This window comes from Fusarium oxysporum, chromosome 3, assembly GCF_000149955.1.
Source record: "Fusarium oxysporum f. sp. lycopersici 4287 chromosome 3, whole genome shotgun sequence".
NCBI classification, from domain to species: Eukaryota; Fungi; Ascomycota; class Sordariomycetes; order Hypocreales; family Nectriaceae; genus Fusarium; species Fusarium oxysporum.
This window is the reverse complement of record NC_030988.1, coordinates 5,014,731-5,040,473: the sequence shown is the minus strand read 5'-3', so window position 1 is coordinate 5,040,473 and position 25,743 is coordinate 5,014,731. Positions and strand designations below refer to the sequence as shown.

The following is a 25,743-nucleotide window of genomic DNA, read 5'->3' as shown; positions in this document are numbered from 1 at the left end:
CGCAGTTAGTGGAGAGTCATATGCAATTAAAGGTATGTGCGACTAACGGTTATATGTACTATCGGGGAGACACAACCAACAACCAACATCAGGCCAGGTGTTGGTTCTTGCCGCCTGGAGCTTTTTACACTTCACGGTCGGCTAAGCCCCATGTTCTATCTAGCTCCAATTAAAGATGGACTTTTGCCGCCAAGATGACGCGTATGACTCGAGGAATTGGACGTTGGCCCGACCTTGCTCTTTGATAGGCACTTACCGAATGGAAGAACGGCGGTTAGCATGAGTGGAGTCCCTCGACATGAACTTGATCGTAAATATAAAGGGCATTCAAGTAGAACTGTAGAAGTGAAAGAATAGACAAGAGATTACCGTCCAAACCCTTGAATCTGAGTACAGTTACTTCCCTGTATCTTCAAAGGTAATCCCCCCGTCTCTATGCTGTCGAGGAACTCCCAGGGCTCACTTTCGTCTCAGAAGCATACCCATTTGAACACTTTTCTTCTCAGAAAAATGAAGTCGTCCAGTTTATCGGGAATCTGCAGTGTCTGCGATCATGCAAACGCCTCCCACGTTAAGGAGCAGTGCGGTGCCAGAGGTTGCCGGAAGAACATCAAGATCTGTGGCACTACGGCTCACTACATCCCAGACCTTCAAGACCCCAACTGCTACAGCTGGATTGTATGCACCCCATGCCCAGATCATGGGCGCCAGGGGAGGGACAACGACTACAGCTGCTACCCGGTCATCGCTAAAGATGAAAGCGGCAACCTGATCATCATTTTGGAGGGGTACGACGAGAATCTTGCCATGATCGGAGGTCAGTCTATGTCTGGGCAGTCCAGCTCGATGGGGGCACTTGCCACTCACCAGCAAGCTTCCTCCAGCTCTCAACCTGACCCTGGATCGGTCCAGGTGGAGTTATATTGGAAAAGAGACCTTGTTTGTTTTAACTACCAGGGTAAAGAGGTCAAAACGAAGCCAGAGCGGTGGACTACCTATGAGGCTGGCGGCTATCTCTTTGAGTGTCATAAGCCTACACTTCCGTACCGAGCCCCACATGACCCCCGCTTTGGCTGAGGTACATGGAGTGACTTGGAGGACCAAAGGAATCAACCCCACCCATTTCATCATACATTTCTTCTTCTTCATTCCCTACGGCCTCATGGCTTCTCAACAAGCCTCCGACCTAGCGATCAACGCGTATGACGATAGCTGTATTGTTGTTGCTAACAGCCGCCGTGAGCAGCCAGCTGATAATACCTGCCGACCAATCAAAGCTCCGGATCCCTCCTGCGGCTACCGTTTTCGGCCATTGAAGCTTCCAATTCGGGCCCCTAAGATCACAGCCTTGCCCCAGGAGCCGCTGTTGCTATTCCAGCAATTTGTACCTATTTCGCTAGTAGAAAGCTGGGCCTGTTACACGAATAGCTGGGCTAGCCACGTGCTTGAAGAGGCTCGCTGTGGCCGTCGTACATTGAAGCCACAGTCACGGCTATTCCAATGGAAATCAACCTCTGCTGCAGAAATCTATATATGGATTGCAATCTTCATTTATATGAGACTACACACAGATAAGCAGATCAAGGACTATTGGAAGGCTTCGTCCCTAGGGAAGCAACGCCCTCTTCATCCAATTACAAAATGGATGACTTATACACGATTCCAGCTATTGTCACGGAACCTTCGCCTTTTTGACCACACAACTATCGATAAGGAAGCTTCTATTGAGGATTATAGCCGAACCTTTATCCGGGTTAGGTCCTGGTCTGACCATATACAGCAGGCGTCTTTAGACTTCTACTCACCAGGCACATCTATTGCTATAGATGAGTGTATGGTCCGCTTCCTAGGGAGAGACTTAGAGACAACAGTCGTACCTAACAAACCTATCCCTCGAGGCTTCAAAGCTTGGGTTGTGGCCCAAGAAGGCTATTTCCTCCGGTGGCTTTGGCACCGGCCACATCGAAAATACGGGCCCGTAGGGGTCAGGCCTGCTTACCGGCGAAAATCACCACAGGTACGGAAACAGCGGCAAAGACAGCCAGTTAGGAAGTCAGAGAGAGCAGAGCATCTAAATCCTACCCAAGCTGTGGTTGTTGCCCTAGTAAAATTGCTGCCAAAAGCCAGGTATCACGTATTCCTAGATAACCTATTCTCCTCCCCTAACCTCTTCCGCCGGCTCCGTCAACTAGGGCACGGAGCCACAGGCACAGCCCGTCAGAACTGTGGCTTCCATGAACCCCTAGTTAAGCTGAAGAAGGTTGACAACACAGCAGCCGCTGACCTTGAGTTCAACTACCTTACGGCAGTCCCTACGAAGGATAACCTGGTCAGTTAGAAAGACAGGACCTCTATGATTTCCCTTACTAATTTACCTTTGGTTAGGTTAATCAGTTCATTTGGAAAGACAACGCTCTTGTGTTATTTTTATCTACGGTTTTCACAGGCGTTGAACGTGTTGACCGCAAGAGGAAGAGACCGACAACAGACCAACCGTCAGCACGGCCAATTAAGCGTTTTTTTGGTGCCGAGCCTGTGAAGGTTATTTCTATCCCGTCAATTGCTGCTATCTACAATGAACAGATGAATGCTGTGGACCAAGGTGACCAAAGGCGAGCCTATTGGAGCCCTGACCGCCGTGTCCGTAGGGGCAGCTGGAAGGCCCTAGCTTGGGACTTCCTGCTAGAAATAGCCCTGATCAATAGCTTCATTTTACAGCTTAAAGGGCAGCCACAGTGGAAGCCTATAAAGTCACAAGCTGACTGGCGGCAACACATTGTGGATAGCCTTATTGCTAAGTATCAACCTGACAGTCAGTCAAGGCAGAGATTTCGTACTGGAGACGAATTTACGCCTGTAACACTGCATAATTGGGTCCGAAATAAAAACCCCTCGCCTTGTAAAGCTTGTAAAGGAATACGGGTTGGAGAGGGTCAGCTGCAGCCCTTACAAGCTAATACAAATAATGGGAATAGGGGCAAAAGGGTTCAGTCACGGTACGGCTGTCAGGAGTGCAAAGTACCCCTATGTAAATCCGGGAATTGTTGGGACTTCTATCACCGCATAAATTAGGTGGGGCTGAATGTACCTTTCATTTGATGTCCTCTGGTTGGCTAGACCCCCTGTCCGGTACGCAAGTGTAGGCTTATGACACTCAAAGAGATACCTACTATCTTTTCAAGAGTAACGATTATGGCCTGACTTTCTACTCGTTTGTTTGGCCAGGACAATAGGGAGCCACATAGCAACAGACCAGAAGACATAGTAGTATCTTTGTTGTTAATGGTTGAAGTTGGTAGACATCATACATTCGGATAGCTTGTTTGTGAATGACATTGCTCACTATCTCTTTAATTTCAGTGTAATTTTCAAAGGGATGGCCAAGATCGGCTCTGACATCCATGTATCCAATCATCCTAAATCTCTAGCATGATACCATATACGACATCATAACGTGCATTGACGGGCAATCTAATGGATATTTCTGTTGGCAAGCCAGTAATTCAATCGGCGAGAAATTCGAATGAGTCAATAAAGGTAACACTTGAGTCTTTTGTTTTTAGTTATCCGAAGAATAATGTAGCAGTGCTTAGTACATTTATTTGAGGTTTTTATTCTAGATATGCAGTTGGAAAAGTATGAAGACAGTAATCAGCGGCAATAGTTTGGGAGGCGGGTGTCTGGAAACGATAGAACTGAGATATGAGGGCGTAGAGTGACTATCTTTATCTTCTGACTTCAATTTCCTATTCGATGTGGATCAGTAGTTGCGTAACAGCCTACATTGAGGTCAAAATCAACACTCAAACTTTAGAGTAAAATACCCTAGAGACGCATTTGAAGCATGACAAACCACCTCTCAACGAACTCTCTCCTGTAAAAATTCTTTCTTGGCACGCACTGTTAGTGCGGTGCTAGGAGCGGGATTTTCTGCAGGCCACGCGACCACACAAAAACTGCGGGGACGCTATCGGCTCCCTAACAGCAGTTTTCAGAGAAGGAATTTTGGAGAGTTCGCCTTCTCTGACAACACCTTTGTCGGATCTAATGGCGGCACCTCAGAACCAGAACGCCTTAGATATCGGAGGGCGATGCCCCGGGCATTCGTAGCGACATCCTTCCGATCAACGACGCCGATTGCGATGGGTTTTTCTCCTTTAAAGGCAAGCCGCACCGTCGGCCTCTGATCCCTTCCCGAGGTTTTTCCCTGCCGCCGCGACAGTCGACTACGAGCTACAACTTGGTTACTGGAGATTGTGGACTGCGTCAGCAGATGTAGTGATGCGCGAGAGAATTCTGGTCGGTGGAAAAAGTTCGACAATAGATTGCCCTCGAACCCGCTGACGGGTGACGGGCTTGAGAAATACAGCACCTTTTGTGCCATTGGTATGCTGGATGGTGAAGGAAGCGGGGTATCCTGTACCTAGCTAGCTCAGCACGTCTTTTGCTCCAGTAGGAGATTTGGCTTCGTTACAGCCACCCAGACGAAAAATACACATACATACATACATAAACCACCTCTCAACCTTCCTTTGTCACACTTTCTTGGCATACAAGTGTTAAGAAAGTGGCACTGTCTACACCCAAATTCTTAACAAATGCACAACAAACGTTTCAATCTGCGCTTTGCGCAGCCGTAAGCCGCGGCGATGGCTTCGTCTCCGCCCGCCGCCCTGGATCCCTGCGATCTAGGGGTCCACATTCTCGCTCATTTGAACCGAGGAGCTCGTGCAGCCCTCTTGCAGAACAGCCCCATTGGTGTTTCACCCAGACCTGGGCGGACGGCCCAGACACCGTCGTCACCACTCATCGGCGCCACCACCCAAACCCTGGACTTGCGACACCATCTACGCGGCTGCCCACTCGCAAAGGTATCCAAATCAAGCGATTTTTTATCTGTGGCTGCATAGCCAAGCACAGAAAGCAATTGCTATTGGCCGTAAATAATGAGGATACGTGGCACGCCCTTCTAGGTTTTAAATGCAACTTGGTGTTCGCGCAACCCTGTAAATCCCCGCATATGTAGTTATTTAGGGAATAGAACCTGTTAAAGTTAATATAAATAGTAAACGCAGACATGCTGTTGCAATCAGAGCCCCACTGAGAATAAGTCCTGCAACCTTACGGCTAGCCACCTCAGCTCGGTTGCGTTAGTTGAGAAAATGGCGCACCCCTGCCACCAAGCAACTCGTCGGTATTCATAATAAGGCAAGACAGGAAGCTCCATTACAGCCTATACTGGCAATGCAGCAGGAGGCCTTTTTCTCTGAGGGCGAATCTATAATACAGGTTCCCTTCCTTAGGCCTTAGTTATCTTCGCGGAGCCGGCCGATCTGCCAAATAATAACTTGATGCTAATATGGTTTGCGGGGTAAAGCGTGTTACTGCATGATTAAGGAAATATACGACAGCCAATGACTGCCTATTCGGTTCCCCTCACTGCCATGCCGCAATTGTCCTCTCGCACCACCTAGTGACTTGCTGAGCCGCTTTGGAGTTGCTCGCCTTGCCAGCCCGTCACAAGTGCCACTGAACGCCCGATGGCCCAGTGCATCCATCGCTGCGTGATCACGAAGATCCCTGCATAGCAGTACACGGTGTCTTGATTTGCCCCGCCTACGCATGCAACTCAACTAGTAATGCTTTCCCTGACTGCATAATGCAGGCTAGGCAGACTGCAACAGTTTGAAGCCAGGGTTAGGGTTGGAGGGAGTAGAGTATTAATCTGGGCGGATCGGTATTCTGATGTTCTAACTCATGTAATAGCACGGCCGACAAGAAAATTCGCACAGATTGAAGGACAATTAACAGGTCTCCCTCCCTTTCGGCTTAGTATTTTGGAATGATGCGCTAGGCTCTATATGAAATAGCACGATTCGGTTCTGAAAATGGATGGATCTTGACCACGAATTTCACGATTGGCTGAAAGGGAGCCCCACATATCCAAAAACGGCCACATGACCGCTAAATTCTGATTGGCTGCAATGCTTGGGACCGACGACGAGGTAATCAACTTCCAAGACGAATATATCAACAAGCAGCTAGAAGAACTAATAGAGATATAAGTAAAACAAGTCTTAAGCTCTTAATGTATAGTTTCTTACTATGCTAATAAGTTTTATGTTATATTTAGTATCTAGTTTGAGTCAGTCAGTATATGATGTTTAATTTTTAACCTGACCCTATCGGATACGGGCAGTTTTACCACTACGATACAGACTAATGCTAATCCGCGAGGCCTCGGCTATTTGCTGGACCCTGTTAAGTAGGCATAGTCGTTTAGATGATTATAACCGCGTAGGATATAATCGATTAATCAATCAATTGACAACGCCTTAGTCCCTCACATCCTGCTATACAAAGCGCCCGGGGCTTATGTATTATGTGAATATGAATGCTGCGGAACTCATTAACCAACTAACCAATACTTCGACTGTTGGTAATCGAGAGGTAGGCGCTTACCTCAGCTTTTTGCTTGTCAAAAAGGTCCGAGAGCACGCCAGCCAGGAACAACAATACTCCCCATTGGGCCCCCTGGCTTGCCTTAAATGTTTGCTCGGAGTGACTGCGGGGGTCAGTAAATGTTGCTCTAGAGTTTGAGTAGACTCTATTACACCTCAATAGTTCAATAGCGTTAATAACATGTCCGGGACTCTTCACTTTGACTTCAGCGGGGACATTTTCGCAATCCTTCGTAAGCATCCGCCAGTTATTGTCTTCCTAACTGTTAGCATGCGAGCTATGAGAAAACTATACCTTCAAGCAACTAGAAGGGTTGGCGGTGACAGTATCAGTGGAAGCCATAGCATGTAGGAGAGCCGGGTTGACTGTATGGCCCAGATAGAGGGAGTTGACAGCGATAAGGTCCCCATATTGTGGCATCCCAGGCGCCTCGGTTACAATCCCTCTGGTGTTATTCAGGAGAGTTGGGTTCAAGGCATGCGGCCTAAAAGCCGTTTCTGGTACTAGCTCCATAATTGAGGGGTATCTCTGGGAACTCATCAGCTAATTTATTTCTTTCAAAGCAGCAAAAAGCGATGCCTTCTGCACATTTCATGGTTGCCGTGTGTACCTGGTTGTGAGCTCAGCGTTTAAGCGCAAGTGATGAACTTCAAAAGCGCAAGACGCGCCCTTTGGACTTCTTGGTTAAAAGTAATCAGCACCAGCAGTGCGGGGGCATGTGAAGATAGTTATACTTCCAGGGCCAGGGTGACATTGACGCGGGGGGAAGGGTATGTAAGCCACCGCTCGAATGACGCAACTATGTCCCGGCGGCGCGGCTTAGCTTCCCGAATTAGCCTTTTAGTGAGCATCTATTATCAAGAGTTTTCTTAAATGATTGCTGTATCTTATTAACTTCTTGTGGTAAATACGCTTGACGTTTACTACTTGAGTGGATATGGAAGTTCATACTAACCTAGTATCTGAAGCTGGTGTTAGCAAGTCGGGGCTTTCTGGTGGCCTTCAATAGCTCCTAGTTAATCGGATGAGGAATACCGATCTAGTGGCAAAAGTCTTTTTCGGCCAAAGCTGACCTTAGTTCCCCAGCCGTATTACTCACGATTGCGTCATAGGTCATCACTGATGATGATGCCGGCCTAGTATGAAGTATTAAAGAGTTAGACTTGATTATTCATTTGCTTTAGAAATCCTGGGAGCAATCTGCTTAACAAAAGGAGATCACCGCGAGAAGGAATTTGAAGAGAATCCTCACTACACTCAAGACGAGTGGAACGTCGAGGAATCTCATCTCAAGTTCATTCAGCTGTGGGTTGATACTAAGGGTGTCTTGACAGGGTTGCAGTTCATTGCCCAGGATGGAAGAGAGTCCAGCTTGGGGATCCTGTGTGGCGGACAAGCCTGTTAAATTGCCTCTGCAAGCTCAGAACAAGAATCGTGCGGCCGGGCTGAAATTGTTTGTCGACAAGATTGACCGAGGAATTAAACGTGAAGATTACGTGGTCGTGGCTGTACAGCTGATTGGCTTTAGTAAAACTTAGATGTAGGTGTATATACTTGGGAATGCTCTCTGCTTGCGTTGCTGATGCGTGCGTGCATCTTTCGAAAGTCCACTCAAGGGCAGGCTATAGCTATATCATGGTTTCCGCCCATAAACAACATAAATAGGCCACCATCCGTGTATTGCATGATTCCTCATGTCTTTCCTGACATCCACCAAAAACACTTCAACCTCTTCTGCAGTCCAGCCCAAGGCGCGAGTAAATAGAGCCATGCTCAAACCGGAAGCTCCGTTGCCAAGGTTTTCATAGTTCCATAATCCTGTTATCCATCACATTAGTACTATTCAGATATTCATAGAAAAGCGAACTAGACTGACCCATCTCCTTGTATTTGGGGTCTCGTGGCCAACCATTAGATGGCCATTTGTACATGGTCTCGACGATGTCAACGAAGCCTGCATCAGCTAGTTGTTGTTTATATCGTTTGCAGCTATCCAAAGGTGCTCCGAACTTATCTGCTGCTTCGAGCATTAATTCGCCCCATTTTGTAGCTGCGCATCCCTCAGGAATGGTATTATCGTCGGATTTGAATTCGAGAAGGATATCCTTTAACTCGAGCCAGCCATCTGACTCGAGATTGCTTATTGGAGTGTTAGAAGAAGTCCCAAATACGGAGTGTAAAAGGTTGCAGTGAATGCTGGTGCCTTACTCGTAACTTTGTTGGATGAACTTGGGCCAGTCACGGATTGATCCGGTAAGCATGCGGCCGTGAATGAGATCAAACTTGGTGGAGAATGTCCAAGGGTCTTCCAAGTCGTCGATATAAAAAGTAAGATTAGGGGGAACGCTAATACCAAGGTTAACTATAGTTATAAAGAAGCAAGTTGGAGACTCCTTACAAGGTAGGTTGGGTAGGGCTTAGGTCGACACCAATGACCTAGGCAAGTCAGATACAGATTCTTTTAGAAGCGTCTCTGCCAGTACCCCCCTTCCACGGTCAGGAGCGTTTAAGGACAATAGGGTAGTTTTACATGCGATTCGGGATGATCTTCAGCTGGTCACATAAGTTAGTCATAACACAGTTGATCAATTTTGCTGACAATGGAAGAATGCTAACCATAATCAATGGCCCAAACACCTGTTCCTGTCCCAGCATCGAGAACTCTTCGGCGTGAACTTCCATTTTCCTGTGGATGGTTGATAAGACTGCCGTCAAACGTTAGGGTGAAGAGCATATGCTGTAAATCTAGTGTCACTTGTTAACGGGATAGGAAAACGAAGATGCCAACAAACATACCGAGTCGATCATTCTCCGTCTTGAGTTGAAATATTATAATTAGCATATTACCCTTCTTATTCAGGTGCAAAACCATAAGAATGCAATTGATATTCTTCCATACTGAGAGAGATATTATACCTCATCGTTTGGCAGCACGTACTCTGACAGGTTGAGCGTTAGCTATGTAGTTCTGAGCTAGCTAGGACCTCGAAAGACTCAAAGTCGCAGCTTACTTCCTTCTTTGAAAGCATGATAGGATCTGCCATTCTCTATGCGGTGTCTCATGATGCTTGAAGCGAGCGATTCTGATGAACTCGCAAGCGACTATCAAGGCCAACTTAGCATGATATATTTAGGCCTCGCAATTGCATTGAATAGTTGAATATAACATGGCGGACTGTTGGTGAACGGGTGGACATACGCCGGTGAGAAGGGAATCAGCATCATCGCTGTCAGTGGATTCATTTTGCAAAGACGTCTAGAATGATTTAGTTGACCTAGTTCAAGGTACGCGGCACGGGTTATATGCTGACGTCAGGGATTATATGGCCGGGTTGATCCGTTGCGTTTCCTTCAGAGGATTGTCCGGCCGTAGGAGACGACATGTTTCTTGCGTTGCCACAATGTAACAACTGGCTAATAGGTTTCTCGTGCGGGGGAGTAGATGAGTGAAGGTTTCTGACCGCTGGCGTTCTGTCTAAAGTTCATGCAACTGCTGACTTATTTCTCTGCCGCCATTTGGCAAACTTTCCGAGATTTTAAGTTTAGACCCTTGCTTCTGCTGCGGGGAGCCGGAGTGGACCATACGTGACGGAAGACTTCCTATTGGACATAAATAGCTGTGCCATCTTCACCAACCCCCCAAATGGCAAAGATCGTCTGTATCATATCACGGACAGGTTTGTGAAGCATGCAGGCATTTCCAGAAGGGAACCAACTCCGAATTGACACGTAAGTGCATGGTAACCATCACTCTCAGATTTGGAAAGTCAAGCGAGGAGAAGCGGGGTAACGATGGAAAGTGAAGAGTTCACGAGGCATACAGAGACATTTTTATTCATCGGCACATAAACATACCACTTGGTATATTTAACTACGACTAAGTCATGTCATTTCTTCAGCAGCTTCCTCAAATTGGACTTCTCCAACTTGCTGCTGTTGCCGGAATTATCATATTGATCTGCTATGTTGTCTCAACGATTCGTCAATGGGCTCGCTTGCGCCATTTTAGAGGTCCCGCAATTGCTGGCTTCACTCAATTGTGGCTGATTTCGAAGGTTGGAGGTGGTCGTACTCATCTTGACCTTTGGGAAGCTTGTAAAAAATATGGTCAGTTCAGAAGGATGCTTTTTATTTGCTAAGTTTACCAACACTCTGGGCTTCGGCTAGGTTGTTGGCCATTGATACAGCATTTGCCGAGTCCCCATGTCATCTCAGGATATTCAATATTCATAGTGGCTCAGTCGGAGTGGATCTAAATATGTTACGGTTCCTTCAACTAACACCAATGTATAGGCGATATTGCTCGCGTGGGACCAAACGACCTCATCACTTCCGACCCAGATCTAATGAAGCACATGCTCAATGTCCGCACCCGCTTTCAACGCTCAAGTTGGTATGATGCCATGCGCCTTGACCTTACCAAAGACAACGTCCTGTCCCAGCGTAACGATGAGTTACACGCCAGTACTCGTTCAAAAATGGCAGCAGCTTACTCTGGCAAAGAGGTTGATAACATCGAGATGACTGTTGATGAGAACGTCGAACGTTTGCTCGAGTTACTAGATACCAAATACATAGCCAAAGGAAGACCTTTCGACTTTGGCTATAAGGCTCAGTATTTTACCCTGGATGTTATCTCCGCTTTAGCCTTTGGTGAGCAATTTGGTGACTTGGAGACTGACTCAGATGTCAATGGGTATATCACTGCGATGGAGGAGAGCATGCCTACCATTATAGTGACCACCGTGATGCCTTGGATGATCAAACTTTTACAACTTCCGGTCTTTAAAAGTATGCTGCCATCGGAGAAAGATAAAGTTGGCGTTGGTAAGGTCATGGCAATTGCGAAGAGGGTCTCGGCGGATCGCTTTGGTCCTAACCCCAAGGTTCAGAGAGATATGATTGGCTCTTTTATTGCACGAGGCCTGCTCCAACATGAAGTTGAATCAGAAATTCTCATGCAGATGTAAGTCATTTCAAAGGCCTACCTCTAACTTCCTTGGATGGCTGACGCTTGACAAGTCTTGCCGGAGCTGACACTACTGCTACTGCTATCCGAGCAACCTTGCTATATGTTATCTCTACCCCTCGTGTTGTCCAAGCAATGCGAGCAGAAATCGACCAAGCAAAACCTAGTCTTCCCATCATCACTGACAGCGAAGCACGTGCGATGCCATACCTCCAGGCTGTTATCAAAGAAGGCCTTCGAATCCATCCACCCGTTGTTGGTTTGATGTCTAAGGAAGTCCCTAAAGGTGGAGATACCTTTAAAGGTCATCATTTGCCTGAAGGGACCAAGGTCGGCTATTGTGCTTGGGGTATATTCCGCCGACCTGATATTTGGGGCGAGGATTCGAATGAGTTCCGTCCTGAACGCTGGCTGGACTGCTCCCAAGATCAACTTCGTCTTATGGAAGGAACTCTTGAACTTGTGTTTGGATATGGACGGTGGCAATGTCTTGGAAAGAATATTGCGTTGATGGAGCTGAACAAGGTTTTTGTTGAGGTGAGATCAACACGTCTGATAACTCCGTCCTTTGAAAACTAGTCTGCTAACACGTCCTTCGCTACTATAGCTAATCCGCCGCTTTGACCTTGCTGTAGTGGAACCAATCAAGCCATGGCAGTCTATCAATGTTGGGGTTTTTCTTCAATCAGAATATTGGATTAGGGGTTACAAGCGGGCAGGTCTTTCATAATGGATTGCAGGGCGTGAATCAAGATGGCAACATATAATACTAAATACATACTCGCGTAGCTCGGCCACTGAGTCCTTATTATTTTACTAGTTGTAGTACTATGAACATATGACAGAGCTACAGCATGTTAATACCCTTACAAACTGGTTTTTTCTTCGACTATCAAAGTTTTCTAGTTTCTAACTTCTCTTTGAGGAGGCTCAATCTGTGTAAGGAACTGTTTTAGCAGTGAATCGAGTCCTGTGACCTTCTCGATGGCTCTTTCTTTTGCTTCAAAATGACTTCGTATATCATATTGCTCACTCCCGGTGATCAAAAGCGCTTGGGTCCGCCGAGGTCGCTGAATAGTTCTCCGGCTCAGTTGAGGAAGAGATGGGATGGCATCCATGAGCATAACGGCGTTGCGGCGTAATGGAAGCACGATTGTGGGTCTGCACGATTTGTACGCGAAACGGACGGACGTTGATGAGATAGGAATGCGGAATGGGTCTTCGTACTCGTCTCCCATCCTCGAAGAATAGAAGCTCGAGGGCTAGGCATATGCCAAATCATCACCGCCCTGTGCTTCTTGGCATCTGCATACTGGCATATCTGACAGACGAGAAGTTCATATAAAGGGAGAAGGATGAATGGATGTATAGGATTAGAAGAGTCTGGCTCTGGCACGGTGTCAAGCGTCATGACTTAAGGAATCTGTCTCAGATAGCTTGAACTCTTGGCCGCAGTTCACATTGGTAGGCGGTGTTGCTGAACCTGAGCTAAAACCTTACGCGTTGCGTTATGGCATGCTTCACGTGTAACCAAGCACCAATTAGAAAATTGGGAAATTCAAGCCTACTCTTGTATAATTCAACTGTACCCCCTGCAAAATCCAACTCAAACCCCTGGTCAGTGACTTTGGGAAATTCAAGTTGTCAGAGGGCAAGTCCTTCAACCTACGGACAACAGGAAGGTACAAAGACCTCAGACAGGGGCCTCAAGAGTTATCTATCGGCAACTCTAGGGGTGAAGTATCACTTATTTGTATGCATAATGCGGTCTCGGAGATCATCAAGGTAGTAGTCGCACCCCTTCAAAAGTGGTGTGGAGAGGGGGCTTTGTCCTTCCTCAAGTAACTTTGTTCACGTACATCAATTGGCACCTTTGGCTTTGACACAAGTATACCCCCTGTAGTTCGGGGTAAAATAGATCAATTGTACAACAATTGATTTTGGACTGTAGGACTAGGTTAAGGTAGAAATAAGATTGGTGCACTCACTTGTCTGGCGCATTTGCTTATCAAACACGTTATATGGCTATCAAGCGGAAGTTCGCTTGTAACCCGAACAGATCCTATTAGTTTCTTCTTTTCAAATGTTGTTCTCCCCTATCAGGTAACGAGATGCGGAGGTAAAAACCTTAACAATGTGCTGGTGGAAGTTAATAGTGCTGAGATATATACCTCAAGCAGTGTCTGGCATTTATGTATTGTCGCATCTGAACATTATGAAATCCTCATCCTCTAGAGAGACATAAAAATCCACGCCGTACCCAAATGGGGCATCATGTTTTGAAACCTTTGTCGACCGGACTGCGGGGGTATGGTAATACAGTATTTCCTGTGAATTACAGGACTTCCAAGACTCATATAACTCCTTAGGGCATTTTACATCTCGATGAAAATGAAACGCTCCTCCAAGGTTCAGGATGAAGTTATCAAACTCCCTCTCCAAGCCTCGTTCAACGTTAAACGGAAGTTCTTTTCCTCCTATCGTTTGATGTAGCTTTCTCGAGTTGATCCGACTGCCAATGGCTGTAAGATCCTGGCGTCGTGGCTAGGAACTAGTATGGTTTGGTTCCGTTTTGCGAAGGCTTAGTTATATTAGTAACAGGGCCAATTAGCGCCACCTTGAGGCCTCGTTCTATCGCCTTATCAGGCCAGCAGCTGCGTGGGAAAATCATTTTCCAAATTCGAACAATCTCAAGCTGAGATCTAGTAAGCTTTTCAAGAGGATCCTTGCGGGTTAAGGCAAGCCTTCGCTTATCAAGCGGAAGTAGCCAGCTTGCAACGTGGTTCCAAATTTCTATAGGAAGATTTTTCATTCTTTGATATTGGTATTACCTTAGAAGTGGAGACTTTGCTTGTATATATAATAATTAATTCAAACTTACCCTGTTCTGTCCTTTTGGGATGTTTCACCGGGCTGAATTGGGCATTTCCAAAGAGTAGTTTGTTATACTTATGGCCATTATCTGCCGCCACGAGACATGCCCCTTTGCTGTTGCTCCTAATCCTGCCCGAGTCTCCTACTACACTATTCATAAATGCTGCTGTTTTCTAAATAAGCTTCAGGAATTAACTCTACTTGTTAGTGCAGCTGCGTCCTTCAACTAAAACCGGGGGCTAGAATGTACAAGTTTTTATCTTAATCCCATTACTGTAGTATATTACGGAGAAACTAGAGTTCATCGGCTATCCTATGTCATGCTAGCGCCTTTTCATTTCCCACCAAAAATAATTCGTCGGTTGCCAAACGACGCGAGGGATAATCCCTGGTAAGCAGAATTCCCAGAGCGAAAAACAGGGCAGGAGGGATAGAAACTTTATATTTAGTTCTTTGCATCTTTAGGGTATTATATATGTCCTATTTTTTTTTCTCAGCCAACTATCTGCATCGTATTTCCCCATATATCATCCTTACTAACTGCTTAGATCTAGATTTTCGTCAAGTCCACGTTCCTGAAAGATTGTTTGCAAGGCAACCAGTTGTTGGAAACTGCCGTTCGCTACCAATACATACCACCAATGTTGAAATTCCAAGGAACAACAATATCCCGGGCAGAGTTTCATGAGATGCGTCGCTTTGCTGACTATTATTACCAGCAGTGCGAGGCCATTGTCGACTTTTGCTGCGTCGTTGATATGCTTCCAAGCATACCCCTTGGCATGGTAATTGGGCCCTCTAATGACCGGTATTTGCGTAACCACTCTTTCCAATACTGGACATCTTTCTCCTCGAGTTCTGACAGTCCGCGACGCCCATTTGCGAACTCGAGTAGCTTCTCGACTACTAAGTCCCACAGATGATTGATAGCCCGTCTATCAATAACGTCCAAGCTTGAGCGCATCCTGGATTGGTTCAAAGCGGTGATGTGCTGGTCGGACTGAGTTTGCTTCTAATAACGTTAGAACAATTGCGTAATGGTTGAGGAAGGCCTATTATCTGACTTGAGGTTCGAGGCTTGCTTAGGGACTCCAGCTACACGACTAACTCTCGATAATCAGCGTAGAGTAATCAATGCTAAGGGGTAGGATTATTCTTTTGTTTTTTCTTCATACTCTAGTACTCTTCATCGTTTGCCCTGTCTCAAACCTGGTATTTATCATTTTGTTGTTCTGCTGTAGAATACAGGATAATTTGTGCAAGAGAATGAAAATACGTTGGTGGTAGTACAGTCTTCTGTCGTGAAACCATCTGTTCCCGTGAAAAACAATATAGGAAGCCAGACGAAAACAAAAAATACGGTGATGGTAATACGATATTACGTTGTGAACCCTTTTCTTTTTTTTCGTGCCGGGTTGTACGCTACAGGTAGTAGGCGAGGGCAAAAGCTTAATGGCGTCTTAGACAATGAAATATCTTGCCTTTGTCACATATCGCACAATATGTAAAGTAAAATTTTGTAAAATCTCATGAAATAAGCGGTGTGTACTAACCAATTTGCCACGTATGGCTTTTCATTTGACTCAAATACAATTCTTATCAATCTCTTCCAATTATTTCCAGTTTATAAGTGGCATAGCTTAGGGGCGATTAATTCTGTTATCGGTGCGATATAGTATGGATAGTAAGTCCTTCCTTAAAGTTCCCGGCAGGTAAGGATTGTGTGTTCTGCTTGAGGTTCTACCTGGTCCATTGTGTGCTTCGCCCTATATGAAGACTGTTGTGAGGCTATCGTGCAACGTCGCTCTTTTGGTCCGCGGAATGATCTCCTGAAGCTTCCAGATGAGCACAAATACCAGTATCGTACTCTAGACGCACGATCGATCAGGCTACTGGATGTAAGCAGGGACCCAAAGACCTGGGAGCTCTGTTGCAGCATTCGGCACATACGGCTGGACGACAACCCTGTATATGATGCCATATCGTACACATGGGGGGACCAGTTGGAGAAATACGACATTCAGATTGACGGAAAGTGGCTGCAAGTGGGCAAGAATGCATATGACATCCTCCAAGAACGAGCCTCATTTTTCGAAACACGGACCATTTGGATAGATCGTATCAGCATCAACCAGGATTATAACGCCGAAAAGGACATCCAGGTTCCCATGATGTGTGAGATATACAGCCGGTCAAACCGAACAATCATATGCCTCGGGGAATCCTCCATAGCAGAGCTGGCTTTCTCTTTGCTGCTGGAAATTAGGAAACTACCGGAAAGGGCGGATCGGGATTCCCATATCAATGCAGTTATGCTGCCATCACGGACGATGTCAGCCCCTCTTGAGGCATGGATGTCTCTCTGGCGTGCGATGGTGGCTTTTCGCGATGCTCGGTATTCTGCCCTGGCTCAAGTCATTTAACATGACTATTTCACTCGTGTCTGGATTGTCCAAGAAGTAGTTTTCAGCCGTTCCTGTCACATTCGGTGGGGTGATTGCTGGGACAGTTGGGGAGACTTTGCCCGTTCTATCAGCATAATCTGCGACCCGAGATATGAAGTTGCCGCAGGAAGATATCAGTTGGTCCAACTCCTCGAAAGCGCCTCTGCGATGGGGCAAGTACACTCTTTGACCTTATTCAAAGACCAGAGTCTTTGAGGAATCAGGTTGGACTCCAGCAGCCTCCACTGTGCCAGTTTCTGACAGAGATATGGGCTACCAGGGCCACGGATCCGCGTGATCTCGTTTTCGGCTTAGTGAACCTAACGCGGGATGCTGGTAGCCCTGATTTTGCACCGAATTATGGGGATGAGAGGGATCCTGTCGAGTTTTATACCGAAATTTGCCGCAGGTTTCTTCGGCGTGGTGAGTTGAAGAGTGTCCTTTACGTGGCTGGTGTAGGATACCCCCGGACCTTGAATGCCCTGCCGTCATGGGTGCCGGACTGGACTTGCACACCGGAGATGGCGCCGTTGAAGTTCCGCAACTACAACGCTTCTGCCCATACTGAGAGCCATATCGAACTAAGTCTTCCGGGAGAGATTTCGATTGGAGGAATCAGATTTGATACCATTTCAGCAACCACGTCGAGGTGCTTCCCTGCCACTTGGTCTGATCCAAAAGACAGGTTAGGCGGCAAATTCATCAGCTTTTGTGCAACATTATTGGAAGCACTTCGGATGATCGAGCCACTTCCACAACGCTATTTGTCAGAAAGTATTAACCAATCTAAAACCGACGCGTTCTGGAGAACCATGGTCGGCGATGCAATGCAGGTTCAATTAGACCATGGTCAGGAACAAAACCTTCTTTCCCATGGGGCTTCCACTCCAATGCACCTGTTGAGATTCAACAGGCCTATCCCTAACGAGTACGGTGCAATACTTGAAACCTGGGGACCATTTCTCTCGTCACCGCAGATTGAAGCCCTCGTAGCATACCGTACTCTGCCCAACATGCCGCCGTCACAGCCAAGTTTTGAGGAGGTGTTCTCGCGGAATAAGGACCTGCGGGAGCTCTACGAAGCCGTTACCTCATCTGCCAAAGACATATTGTCATGTGCTGGTGGCCGAAAGTTCGCCATCACCGCCAAGGGTTATATGGCAGTGGTGCCCCCTCTTGCTGATGTAGGTGATGAAATTTCTGTACTGTGTGGTTTGGAGGTGCTTTTTGTTCTTCGAACAGACTTTTGCCATAGGGGAGGTTCTGGGAAGGTGTACAATCTCGTTGGCGAAGCGTATTTGCATGGGATCATGGACGGAGAAGCCTTATGCGATGAACTGGTCGAAAGGGAAGAGAGATTTCGGGTAGTATAGGATAATATCCTGTAATAACTAGCTAATTGCACGAATATGTATATAAGAATTAAGAGTTAAGAGACCTTATATTGGCTAAAATAAGGTTATTTTATAAATATAAATTACTTTAAATAAAGGAAATAAAGCTAACGTAGTTGATAAGCGAATGCTCCAGACAAGCAAGTGCTACACCACCGTATACACCTTAAAATCCGGTTTTTAAAAGCTTATAAAAAGCTTAAATTAAGTTTAAAATAGCTATAGTTTTAATAGGTTATATATAAGTTTTAAAATAAGCTATAGTAATTTTTCTACATTTTTAAAAGAGTCCTATAGAGTTAGTATATAAAAAGTATATTTACACTGCGTATTTAGTCTTTTCTATACAAAATAAAATAGCTACAAATCTTTAAAATATATAATTTAATAAAGCTAGCTATACTATTATAAGAAATATTTTTATTAGATTTTTAGCTATTTTATTTATAGCTTAAAAGTGCTATAGGGTAGGCTATTTTTAGTTATGCAGTACAGTGGAGCATTCGCTTATGAACCACGTTGTCTTTTATCTTTTATATTTTATATTTAAGTTTTAATTATATAAAATAGCCTTTAGCCTGTCCTTTTCTTTTTAAACGAATATAATATCTATTTAAGTTAATATATTTGTTGAATACTGGTGAAAATGAGACCGGCTAACCGGATGACCGAACTACCGGTCAGAGAGCTGTCTCAGCACTGTAACAACCTCTTAGATAGGTCATTACTGAACAGATAGAAATAGGGTTCCAACCCAACTATCGGACAGAGAAAGACACACACAATGGACCCCAATATCTGACAATATTAATAGTTAATATTTATTATAACGTGGTTGATAAGCATGCAATACTGATAAGCATGCGATGGTGTTGAACGGATCGCGTGCGCCTTGATGCCTTAATTGTATGTGCATTGTCCCAACTCCATCCCCCGCCTTCCTTGGAGAGGGGTCTGCTTATTATGCTTTCCTGAATGGGACTAGGGTTGCCGACAGATGACTATTAGGTCACATGATACCCCGTGCGGCCATCCTACTGTTCAACAGATGCACTTTTCCCTCTTTTATCTAACTTTTCATCAAATTAATTAGTTATTAACCACCTAATATATTACAACCTTTAGATAAGGCTAGAACCCTTCTTGTCCTTTAGGCCCTTTAAAATAACCTAGAATTAAATACCTTATGCACTATAAAGATATATAATATCTCTAAGCCGAGGCTATATTGCTATAGAAATAGCATTTAATTGCAATGCGATTTTATCCTAGAATTATAGAAACTATTTCATTTAAAAGAGCAGATAATAGTTTAATTTATTTTTAACTTAAATTTATAAGGATTTCTTTTATAGAAGAAATAGCTAATTCTCTACTTATAGATTATAATATACTACCGGTATTATAATAAAGTTTGCCGCCGCACCCTTTATGACCTAAAAGATGCTTCCTATTTGCAGTTACCGATAACCAGCATCTACATCCTAGTAATTTTGTAAAGTCAACAGGGGGCACGGGCCAAGTGTTTTTGTATTGCAACCCAGAAGCAAGAGATAAAAAGAAAAACGTGCACGGGCCACGAAAACTGGTATTGGATGTTAATACCAGTGGTAATTGGTACAGTAGGATCTACTGCGAGTAGGGATAGTGACCCGTCCACACTGTCTGCTCCAGGGGCATCACTTGGAGATATAATCGATGCCGATCTCATGGGCTCATCATGGCCAAAGAATACCCCCTCGGTGATGGGTTGGAGTGGAGGACTGGGTGGAGGTAGAAAGTTACTGATATCTTGTTCTTGTAGCCGTGTGAGTGCACTGCTTTCTGAGTTATCGAACTGCTGGATAGGATAGTGCAAGTTATGGAAAGTGCTGTATAGTGAGCCCCTATCTCTAGCTGCCGCTTTCTGCCGCTTGTTCCGTTTGCGTTGACTATCTACTGCCGCTTTGTCCTTAGCTGTTGCATGTATGCGTGGCCGTCCACGTTTTGTTGATTTCGGCATGTTAACTCAAGTATATATTAGAGTATGAAATGTTGAGAAGAATATGACGGTCGAAACCATGCAATGACAAATGACGGGTTCTGAATGCTGGTGAACTTTGAAACATGGAAGTAACTAGATCGGTATTTTGTTATTTTTATGGTAAATGCGGGGTTATCTGTTTTTCGCTATCTTGGTTGCCACAGCTGCAAACCTTAATTCCCGTAGTCAGGTATCATGTAATCTAGTTTACTAATTATAAGTTAATCTTTTACTACCCAAGTACTATTATGTATTCTCCCTTTAAAACATGCTTTAAAAGTGTCTGGACTGGAGAATTCGAATCTGGTTAGATTTATATCCTTCTGTTTCTTGCCTCCTGATACTGAGTCTTCTTACTCCTTCGTTAGTATTCCTATGCTACCCTAAATTCTCTCAATATGCTAAAGGCAGATGGCCGATTTTGTTATTGTCTATCCCTTTTGGCCTAGCGTTTTGAAGCGATGCGCTAGTCTCTAAATTCATTTAGCATTTGCGCGTTTCCGAAAACGGATGGATTTTGGCCGCGAAATTCATGATTGGCTGAATGCAGGCCCCATACGTCCCAAAACGGCCATATTTTGACCGCTAAATTTTGATTGGCTGCAATGCTCGGGGTCGACGACAAGGTTAACAATTTGCAAGATAAATATACCAACAACAAGCAAGAATTACTTGAAGAAATATAAGTAAGATGCGACTGGAAGTCTTATAGTATGATTTAATCTAGTATTAATGAGTTTTATATCATATCTAATGTCTAGTTTGAGTCGGTCAAAATATGATGTTGAAGGTAAATTGTCAGTCGGGACTCTCAGGGACGCCCTCACCGCCTTGCCAACCGGGGCACTAGCATACGACGAGGCCTACGACGATGCAATGAAAAGGATAGAGAGCCAGCATCGAGAACGAACAGTAATCGCTAAGGATGTTCTAGCATGGCTTACATTTGCAAAGAGGCCCCTCAGGGTCGAAGAGCTCCGAACAGCAGTTATCGTCCAGGAAACAGATTCACATCTTGATGAGGAGAGACTAATGGATATTGAAGACATGGTCTCCGTCTGCGCGGGCTTGGTGGAGATAGATGAAAAGAACGACAGGGTCACTCTAATTCATAACACTACGAAAGAGTACTTGAAGCGAACACGAGTAAAGTGGCGCCCGGATGCAGACGCTGCAATTGCAACGTCATGCCTTACCTATCTTTTGTTCCGTGTCTTTGACGTCGAGTTCTCGGAGATAGACGAATGTCTACAACGCGAAAAGGCTGGGAGGCAGCTTTATCCGCTGCTGGATTACTCCATGGAGTATAGTGCCCTGCATGCCCGCCTCGCTGTAACCAAACCGCCCTCCGTCGCTAGGTTTCTTTCTTCAGAGTCAAGGGTTACCAGAAATTGGTTGCTACTGAAAGCAAAGTGTGGGAATGAACAGGGAGAAGAAACTGTGGAATGGCTTATAGAGCAAGGCCTATGCACCGATGTAAGGGATGCAGAAGGGAGAACCCCTTTGCATTATGCTGTGCTGAACGGCTGGGAACGATGCGTTCAGCTTTTACTGGAGAGAAGAGCGAGCCTGGACTCAGACATCGAGAACATGACTCCTTTGCACTACACAGTCAAGAACGGTGACGAAGCGATCGCCCGAACCTTCCTCAGCGCCGGAACGCCAGTAGATACGCTAGTGGTGAGACAGACATACATACCCACTTGTCAAGAGGGCAGAGTTATATACGTTATCGGAGATAGTGAGAAGAGTGTTGCCCAAAACTCCCGCACAGTGGAAGGTCTGACTACTTTACACCTCGCTGCCTTGACGGGGAGTCAACAGATGACGAAGTTCCTTCTGGATCATGGTGCCAATCCAAACTTTCCTTCGGATAGCGGCGAGACGCCCCTACATCTAGCATTGAGGCGGGATTTGTATGGGCCGAAATGGCCCGGCATTGTGGACTTCTGGAACGACCCAGATAACCGCGTGGAATGTGTCCTTGACTACATCGAATTAGATGATGATGAGGACGAATATTGCTCAACCCAGGATTGGATCCAAAAAGAAAGGTTGGCGATTCTTGACCTTCTTTTCGAGAACCCCGAGGTCGATGTTGACGCCCAAGACATCTTCGGCATTTCTTCATTGCATATTGCAGCCCGTAACAAAGACTTATCTGAGTCCATAACCCAGAAGCTCATCGACAAAGGCGCCACGATCTCATTGAGCACAAAAGAGAACAAGACACCATTACATTTCGCTGTCATGAATGGGAACCTTGGTGTTGTTTCCAAGCTTCTCACGCTCGGAGCAGATCCCACGGATGAGGATGTCAACGGACTCAACGCTTTGCATTATGCGGCACAAAAAGGCCACTTACAAATAATGCAGGATGTATTAAGCCGAGTTCCAGACTCTTTATCAGAAACATTCCTGGGATCGAAAGATAAAAATGGACAGAATGTGTGGTATCATCTGTTGAGCAACGATGGTCCTGTTGACATTGCTGTCGCCAGATATCTCTTGGAACGGTTCAATGACATTAATGAGCTTGACAGCAGAGGGATGTCGCCAATGGCCATATATCTCAGTGTGTTCGTCCTCTGTGAATACCAGGATGACCAAGAAATATTGGATCTTATGTTCAAATATGGAGCAGACCCGGATTTCAAGACCTCAGAAGAGTTGGGCTTGGCGCATCTAGCCGCTAGATCGCGCCGACTTTCTGTGAGCGTACTCCGAATATTAGCAAGTTGGGGTGTAAACCTAAAGTCTAGGGATGAACAAGGTCGAACTGCTCTCCATCATAGTTCCATAAAGGGAACCCTATCAGAGAACGTCCTGCACTTTCTTTGCGAAGATGTACAATTGTCTGTGGATCTTCGTGATGTACATGGGAATACAGCGTTGGATTATGCCGTTGAGATGGGACAACAAGATCATGATCCAAATATCATTGATCCAGACCGATGGGTTACGGCGGGGAGGCTACTGCGTGGTGTATAAGAGGAAGCCAAACCCTTCAATGGCCAAAATACCGTTACTCTTCTCCCTCATCGCCAACAGACTGCTTACGTGATACCGGTACGAGGGACATAAAGGGGCTACCAGTTAGGCGAACGAAGGTCTTGAGATTCAGCCTGGATGGTCAAGATGTCACTTTGTGTGGATCGGGAAGAGCAGAAATTCAGGATGTGCAATCCAATCGTTTGTGAAAGGGTAAAATTACTCGTTTTCGGGCGTGATTCATAATAAGGCAGTGGAAAACTTAAACCGTCAAATTTGAGTCAGTCATTGCCCAGCAGGATCAACCTACCCAGAGGGCGCCGAATATCAGTACGCGACAGTGACAGTCCAGCACCATCACAAACAAGTTCGGTCCCCTCCGATGCTGGCATTTTTGCTGGATTTGAGGAATGGCCTCTTAGTAGTGTTTCTTTGAAGCGCATCACCGAAGGAGACAAGACGACGTTTCAACTGCAATTTGATTGGACTCCTGATCCAAGTCAGCCGCATGCTGACAGGCCTGTATCGCATTCTAAGGAGTGCAGATGGGCCCCAAGGCTTCGCTTTCCGCAACCAGATCATCCAGTGGGAAATGGACACGGGAAGAGGATAACAAAGTACGCATCATGAGGTGAGATGGCTGTTCTTTGGGCGAGATACCGGTACATCGTGCCATTCCACATCGTGCCATTCCACATCGTTCCCAGGCCCGATTCAAGTCCGGTACTCAACTAAATTAAAACAGGGTGGCGGAGGGATGACAGATAATAGCTAGCCAGATGGGTTTTGACTTTTACCAGGAAACATATGTTTTTATGTAATCCCCATCCTCCTTGGTAGCCTATTACATCATATCCAGATATTGTAATAGCGTTTAGCACTCCCCCCTTTCCCTCCAGAAGGACAAATGTTCCAGAAAGTTTAATAATGGTATAAACAAGACATAGAAACTCCTTGATTTGCCTCGGTGATCCCATTTCTTCTGCTCCTCTATGTGTAGCATGTAACGCAGTCTGACTATAGCCTCTTGATTTAACAGCCAAATACAAGGGCTGAAGCCCAACCTGCAGGGGGCCCCAGCACAAAAGTGGCGCACTCAATGTTGCTTGTCGCAATTAGGTTGACCAACTAGTATGCCCTGATCAAGGGTTTTGAATAGCATGAGAGCCTTTATATGGCACGCGTTCAGACGCGTCGATAAGGCGTAGAGTAACGATTGAAGTCGCTATGGAAATCGAGACATGGAAATCGGTCGTAGATAGACGCATACATGAGAATGAACAGGGGTAGGCGACAATTTGGGGCACACGACAATTAAGAATAGAAAAAAGTAGGATCGCTCATTGCCACTAAGTGGATAGATTGATCTGCGAATACAATACAAGTCTATTACGCCCGATAGGACAACGCCCAAAGGGCTCTGAAGCTAAAGATACATACAATTCGGTAGTTATTGCCTTGCTCTCGCCAAGCCCATACAATTCTCACCTTGTTCCTTCCAGTCTAGTCATTGCTTTTCTTCTTAGTCCTCGTGATTTAACGAAATACGTGGACATGACGTGTGCACGGATAACCCAGCAACGTGCACGGGAAATTTTTACCCATTATCAAAATGAATCCTTGGGAGTACGATATATTTGCCTGATCGCGCTGCGAAATGTGACAAAGTCTGCATTGTTCGCTGTGACATAACGATATGCATGAACGGTATTTTCATGGAATCCATTCGTTCATCTACCTGGATATCTTCTTTGCTGTTCAGTCAAGCATTGCCCAAGACAAAGTCTAGCTGCTTTAGAAAGTCGTAGTGGAGACACTCAGGGTTCCCGCCCGTTTCAACCTCTTCTTTCATTGGTTTTGCACCCGCAAAAGCGACTAGGGTGTAACGATAAGTGACAGGGCTGTAACGATATTTCGTAAGCAGTCTCGTTGAGCTCGGACCATGCTTCCGTCTCGACACCAAGTCGGATGCTTTCTTTTACGTATTTTCTGGCCAGAGATGAAAAGAAAAATGGGTTTACTGTTATAAATCATTTGAGTACTTTCTTCTCTATCGTTTGATACAAGCATTTTTGGATGCATCGTTATACTTGAACTTTGGCATAATAAAACGTCTCTGGCAACTACCCGCGTGAATTCCACTAACACCTCCCAAGACTCAAGACTGGGGGGGCCGGATTCGCATGTCCTATATAGTATAAAGATATGGGAACAAGCCGGAGATAGACATATAGGTGGGTAGTAGACAGGGGTATGCGACAATTAGGGGTACACAAGAGTAGGGTTAGACCAAACAGTAGCTCGACAAGTTCTTCAGGAGACCCCGGGGCGGCACCCCCCTCGACCTCCATGCCATGCTCCTCCTCGTCAGTTATCTCACCCAGGTCATTTAGCCATGTAGTGAAACCCCCGTCCTCATCTTGATGATCATCACCCCTTTGACCCTCTCTGCTGTGATTCTTGTCGTGGTTGTTATTAGGATCTTCTTCTTCTTCTTCTTCTTCTTCTTCATTCTTCGGGAGCAACTGGACAATCCTAACCAACTGTTCAAACGCGAAAGTCATGCCAAGCTACCATATGAAGACA

General features: G+C 45.6%; 7 protein-coding genes across 13 annotated transcripts; 4 read left to right on the top strand and 3 right to left on the bottom strand.

Moving 5' to 3' along the window:
* Window positions 1–553: 553 nt before the first annotated feature.
* Window positions 554–772, top strand: FOXG_14870 (uncharacterized protein; the record flags this gene model as incomplete). Its single annotated transcript, XM_018394935.1, has 1 exon — window positions 554–772. The coding sequence occupies one exon, from the start codon at window positions 554–556 to the stop codon at window positions 770–772; it is 219 nt and encodes a 72-aa protein (XP_018254869.1).
* A 7,128-nt stretch (window positions 773–7,900) lies between these two features.
* FOXG_14869 (uncharacterized protein) lies at window positions 7,901–9,947 on the bottom strand. Of its 4 annotated transcripts, XM_018394931.1 has the most exons (11): window positions 9,774–9,925; window positions 9,662–9,718; window positions 9,474–9,564; window positions 9,379–9,401; window positions 9,259–9,277; window positions 9,079–9,207; window positions 8,993–9,015; window positions 8,861–8,898; window positions 8,671–8,808; window positions 8,339–8,601; window positions 7,962–8,280 (listed from the first exon to the last, which is right to left on the bottom strand). In XM_018394931.1, the coding sequence occupies exons 1-11, from the start codon at window positions 9,843–9,845 to the stop codon at window positions 8,096–8,098; spliced, it is 1,038 nt and encodes a 345-aa protein (XP_018254865.1). In that variant the 5' UTR covers window positions 9,846–9,925; the 3' UTR covers window positions 7,962–8,095. The 4 variants fall into 4 exon arrangements, with proteins under 4 accessions (XP_018254867.1, XP_018254865.1, XP_018254866.1 ...); XM_018394932.1 differs by having other exon boundaries at window positions 7,981–8,280; window positions 9,474–9,718; window positions 9,774–9,923; XM_018394933.1 differs by having other exon boundaries at window positions 7,901–8,280; window positions 9,259–9,401; window positions 9,474–9,718; window positions 9,774–9,947.
* Window positions 9,948–10,210: 263 nt separating this feature from the next.
* On the top strand, window positions 10,211–12,390 carry FOXG_21804 (uncharacterized protein). 4 transcript variants are annotated; one of them, XM_018402167.1, is made up of 5 exons: window positions 10,211–10,569; window positions 10,630–10,702; window positions 10,756–11,428; window positions 11,485–11,968; window positions 12,039–12,390. In XM_018402167.1, the coding sequence occupies exons 3-5, from the start codon at window positions 10,809–10,811 to the stop codon at window positions 12,159–12,161; spliced, it is 1,227 nt and encodes a 408-aa protein (XP_018254864.1). In that variant the 5' UTR covers window positions 10,211–10,569; window positions 10,630–10,702; window positions 10,756–10,808; the 3' UTR covers window positions 12,162–12,390. The 4 variants fall into 4 exon arrangements, with proteins under 4 accessions (XP_018254864.1, XP_018254861.1, XP_018254862.1 ...); XM_018402164.1 differs by lacking the exon at window positions 10,630–10,702; XM_018402165.1 differs by having other exon boundaries at window positions 10,630–11,428.
* On the bottom strand, window positions 12,118–14,241 carry FOXG_21803 (uncharacterized protein). Its single transcript, XM_018402163.1, has 2 exons — window positions 13,101–14,241; window positions 12,118–13,023 (listed from the first exon to the last, which is right to left on the bottom strand). The coding sequence occupies exon 2, from the start codon at window positions 12,667–12,669 to the stop codon at window positions 12,334–12,336; it is 336 nt and encodes a 111-aa protein (XP_018254860.1). The 5' UTR covers window positions 12,670–13,023; window positions 13,101–14,241; the 3' UTR covers window positions 12,118–12,333.
* A 1,754-nt stretch (window positions 14,242–15,995) lies between these two features.
* On the bottom strand, window positions 15,996–16,540 carry FOXG_21802 (uncharacterized protein). The gene has a single exon (XM_018402162.1). The coding sequence runs from the start codon at window positions 16,323–16,325 to the stop codon at window positions 16,002–16,004; it is 324 nt and encodes a 107-aa protein (XP_018254859.1). The 5' UTR covers window positions 16,326–16,540; the 3' UTR covers window positions 15,996–16,001.
* Window positions 16,541–16,693: 153 nt separating this feature from the next.
* FOXG_14866 (uncharacterized protein) lies at window positions 16,694–18,122 on the top strand (the record flags this gene model as incomplete). The annotated part of the gene is made up of 2 exons (XM_018394930.1): window positions 16,694–16,764; window positions 16,877–18,122. The coding sequence occupies 2 exons, from the start codon at window positions 16,694–16,696 to the stop codon at window positions 18,120–18,122; spliced, it is 1,317 nt and encodes a 438-aa protein (XP_018254858.1).
* Window positions 18,123–20,919: 2,797 nt separating this feature from the next.
* FOXG_14865 (uncharacterized protein) lies at window positions 20,920–24,111 on the top strand (the record flags this gene model as incomplete). Its single annotated transcript, XM_018394929.1, has 1 exon — window positions 20,920–24,111. The coding sequence occupies one exon, from the start codon at window positions 20,920–20,922 to the stop codon at window positions 23,155–23,157; it is 2,238 nt and encodes a 745-aa protein (XP_018254857.1). The 3' UTR covers window positions 23,158–24,111.
* Window positions 24,112–25,743: the final 1,632 nt, after the last annotated feature.

Coding starts and splice junctions, on each gene's coding strand:
- FOXG_14869 (XM_018394931.1), bottom strand. CDS start 9,845: ATGTCGTCTCCTACGGCCGGACAATCCTCTGAAGGAAACGCAACGGAT. Junction 8,899..8,992: donor AAGATCATCCCGAATCGCAT/GTAAAACTACCC, acceptor TGACTTGCCTAG/GTCATTGGTGTCGACCTAAG. Junction 8,602..8,670: donor TTCATCCAACAAAGTTACGA/GTAAGGCACCAG, acceptor CACTCCAATAAG/CAATCTCGAGTCAGATGGCT.
- FOXG_21804 (XM_018402164.1), top strand. CDS start 10,347: ATGTCATTTCTTCAGCAGCTTCCTCAAATTGGACTTCTCCAACTTGCT. Junction 10,570..10,755: donor GGAAGCTTGTAAAAAATATG/GTCAGTTCAGAA, acceptor ACCAATGTATAG/GCGATATTGCTCGCGTGGGA. Junction 11,429..11,484: donor TCAGAAATTCTCATGCAGAT/GTAAGTCATTTC, acceptor ACGCTTGACAAG/TCTTGCCGGAGCTGACACTA.
- FOXG_21803 (XM_018402163.1), bottom strand. CDS start 12,669: ATGGGAGACGAGTACGAAGACCCATTCCGCATTCCTATCTCATCAACG.
- FOXG_21802 (XM_018402162.1), bottom strand. CDS start 16,325: ATGTCGTATTTCTCCAACTGGTCCCCCCATGTGTACGATATGGCATCA.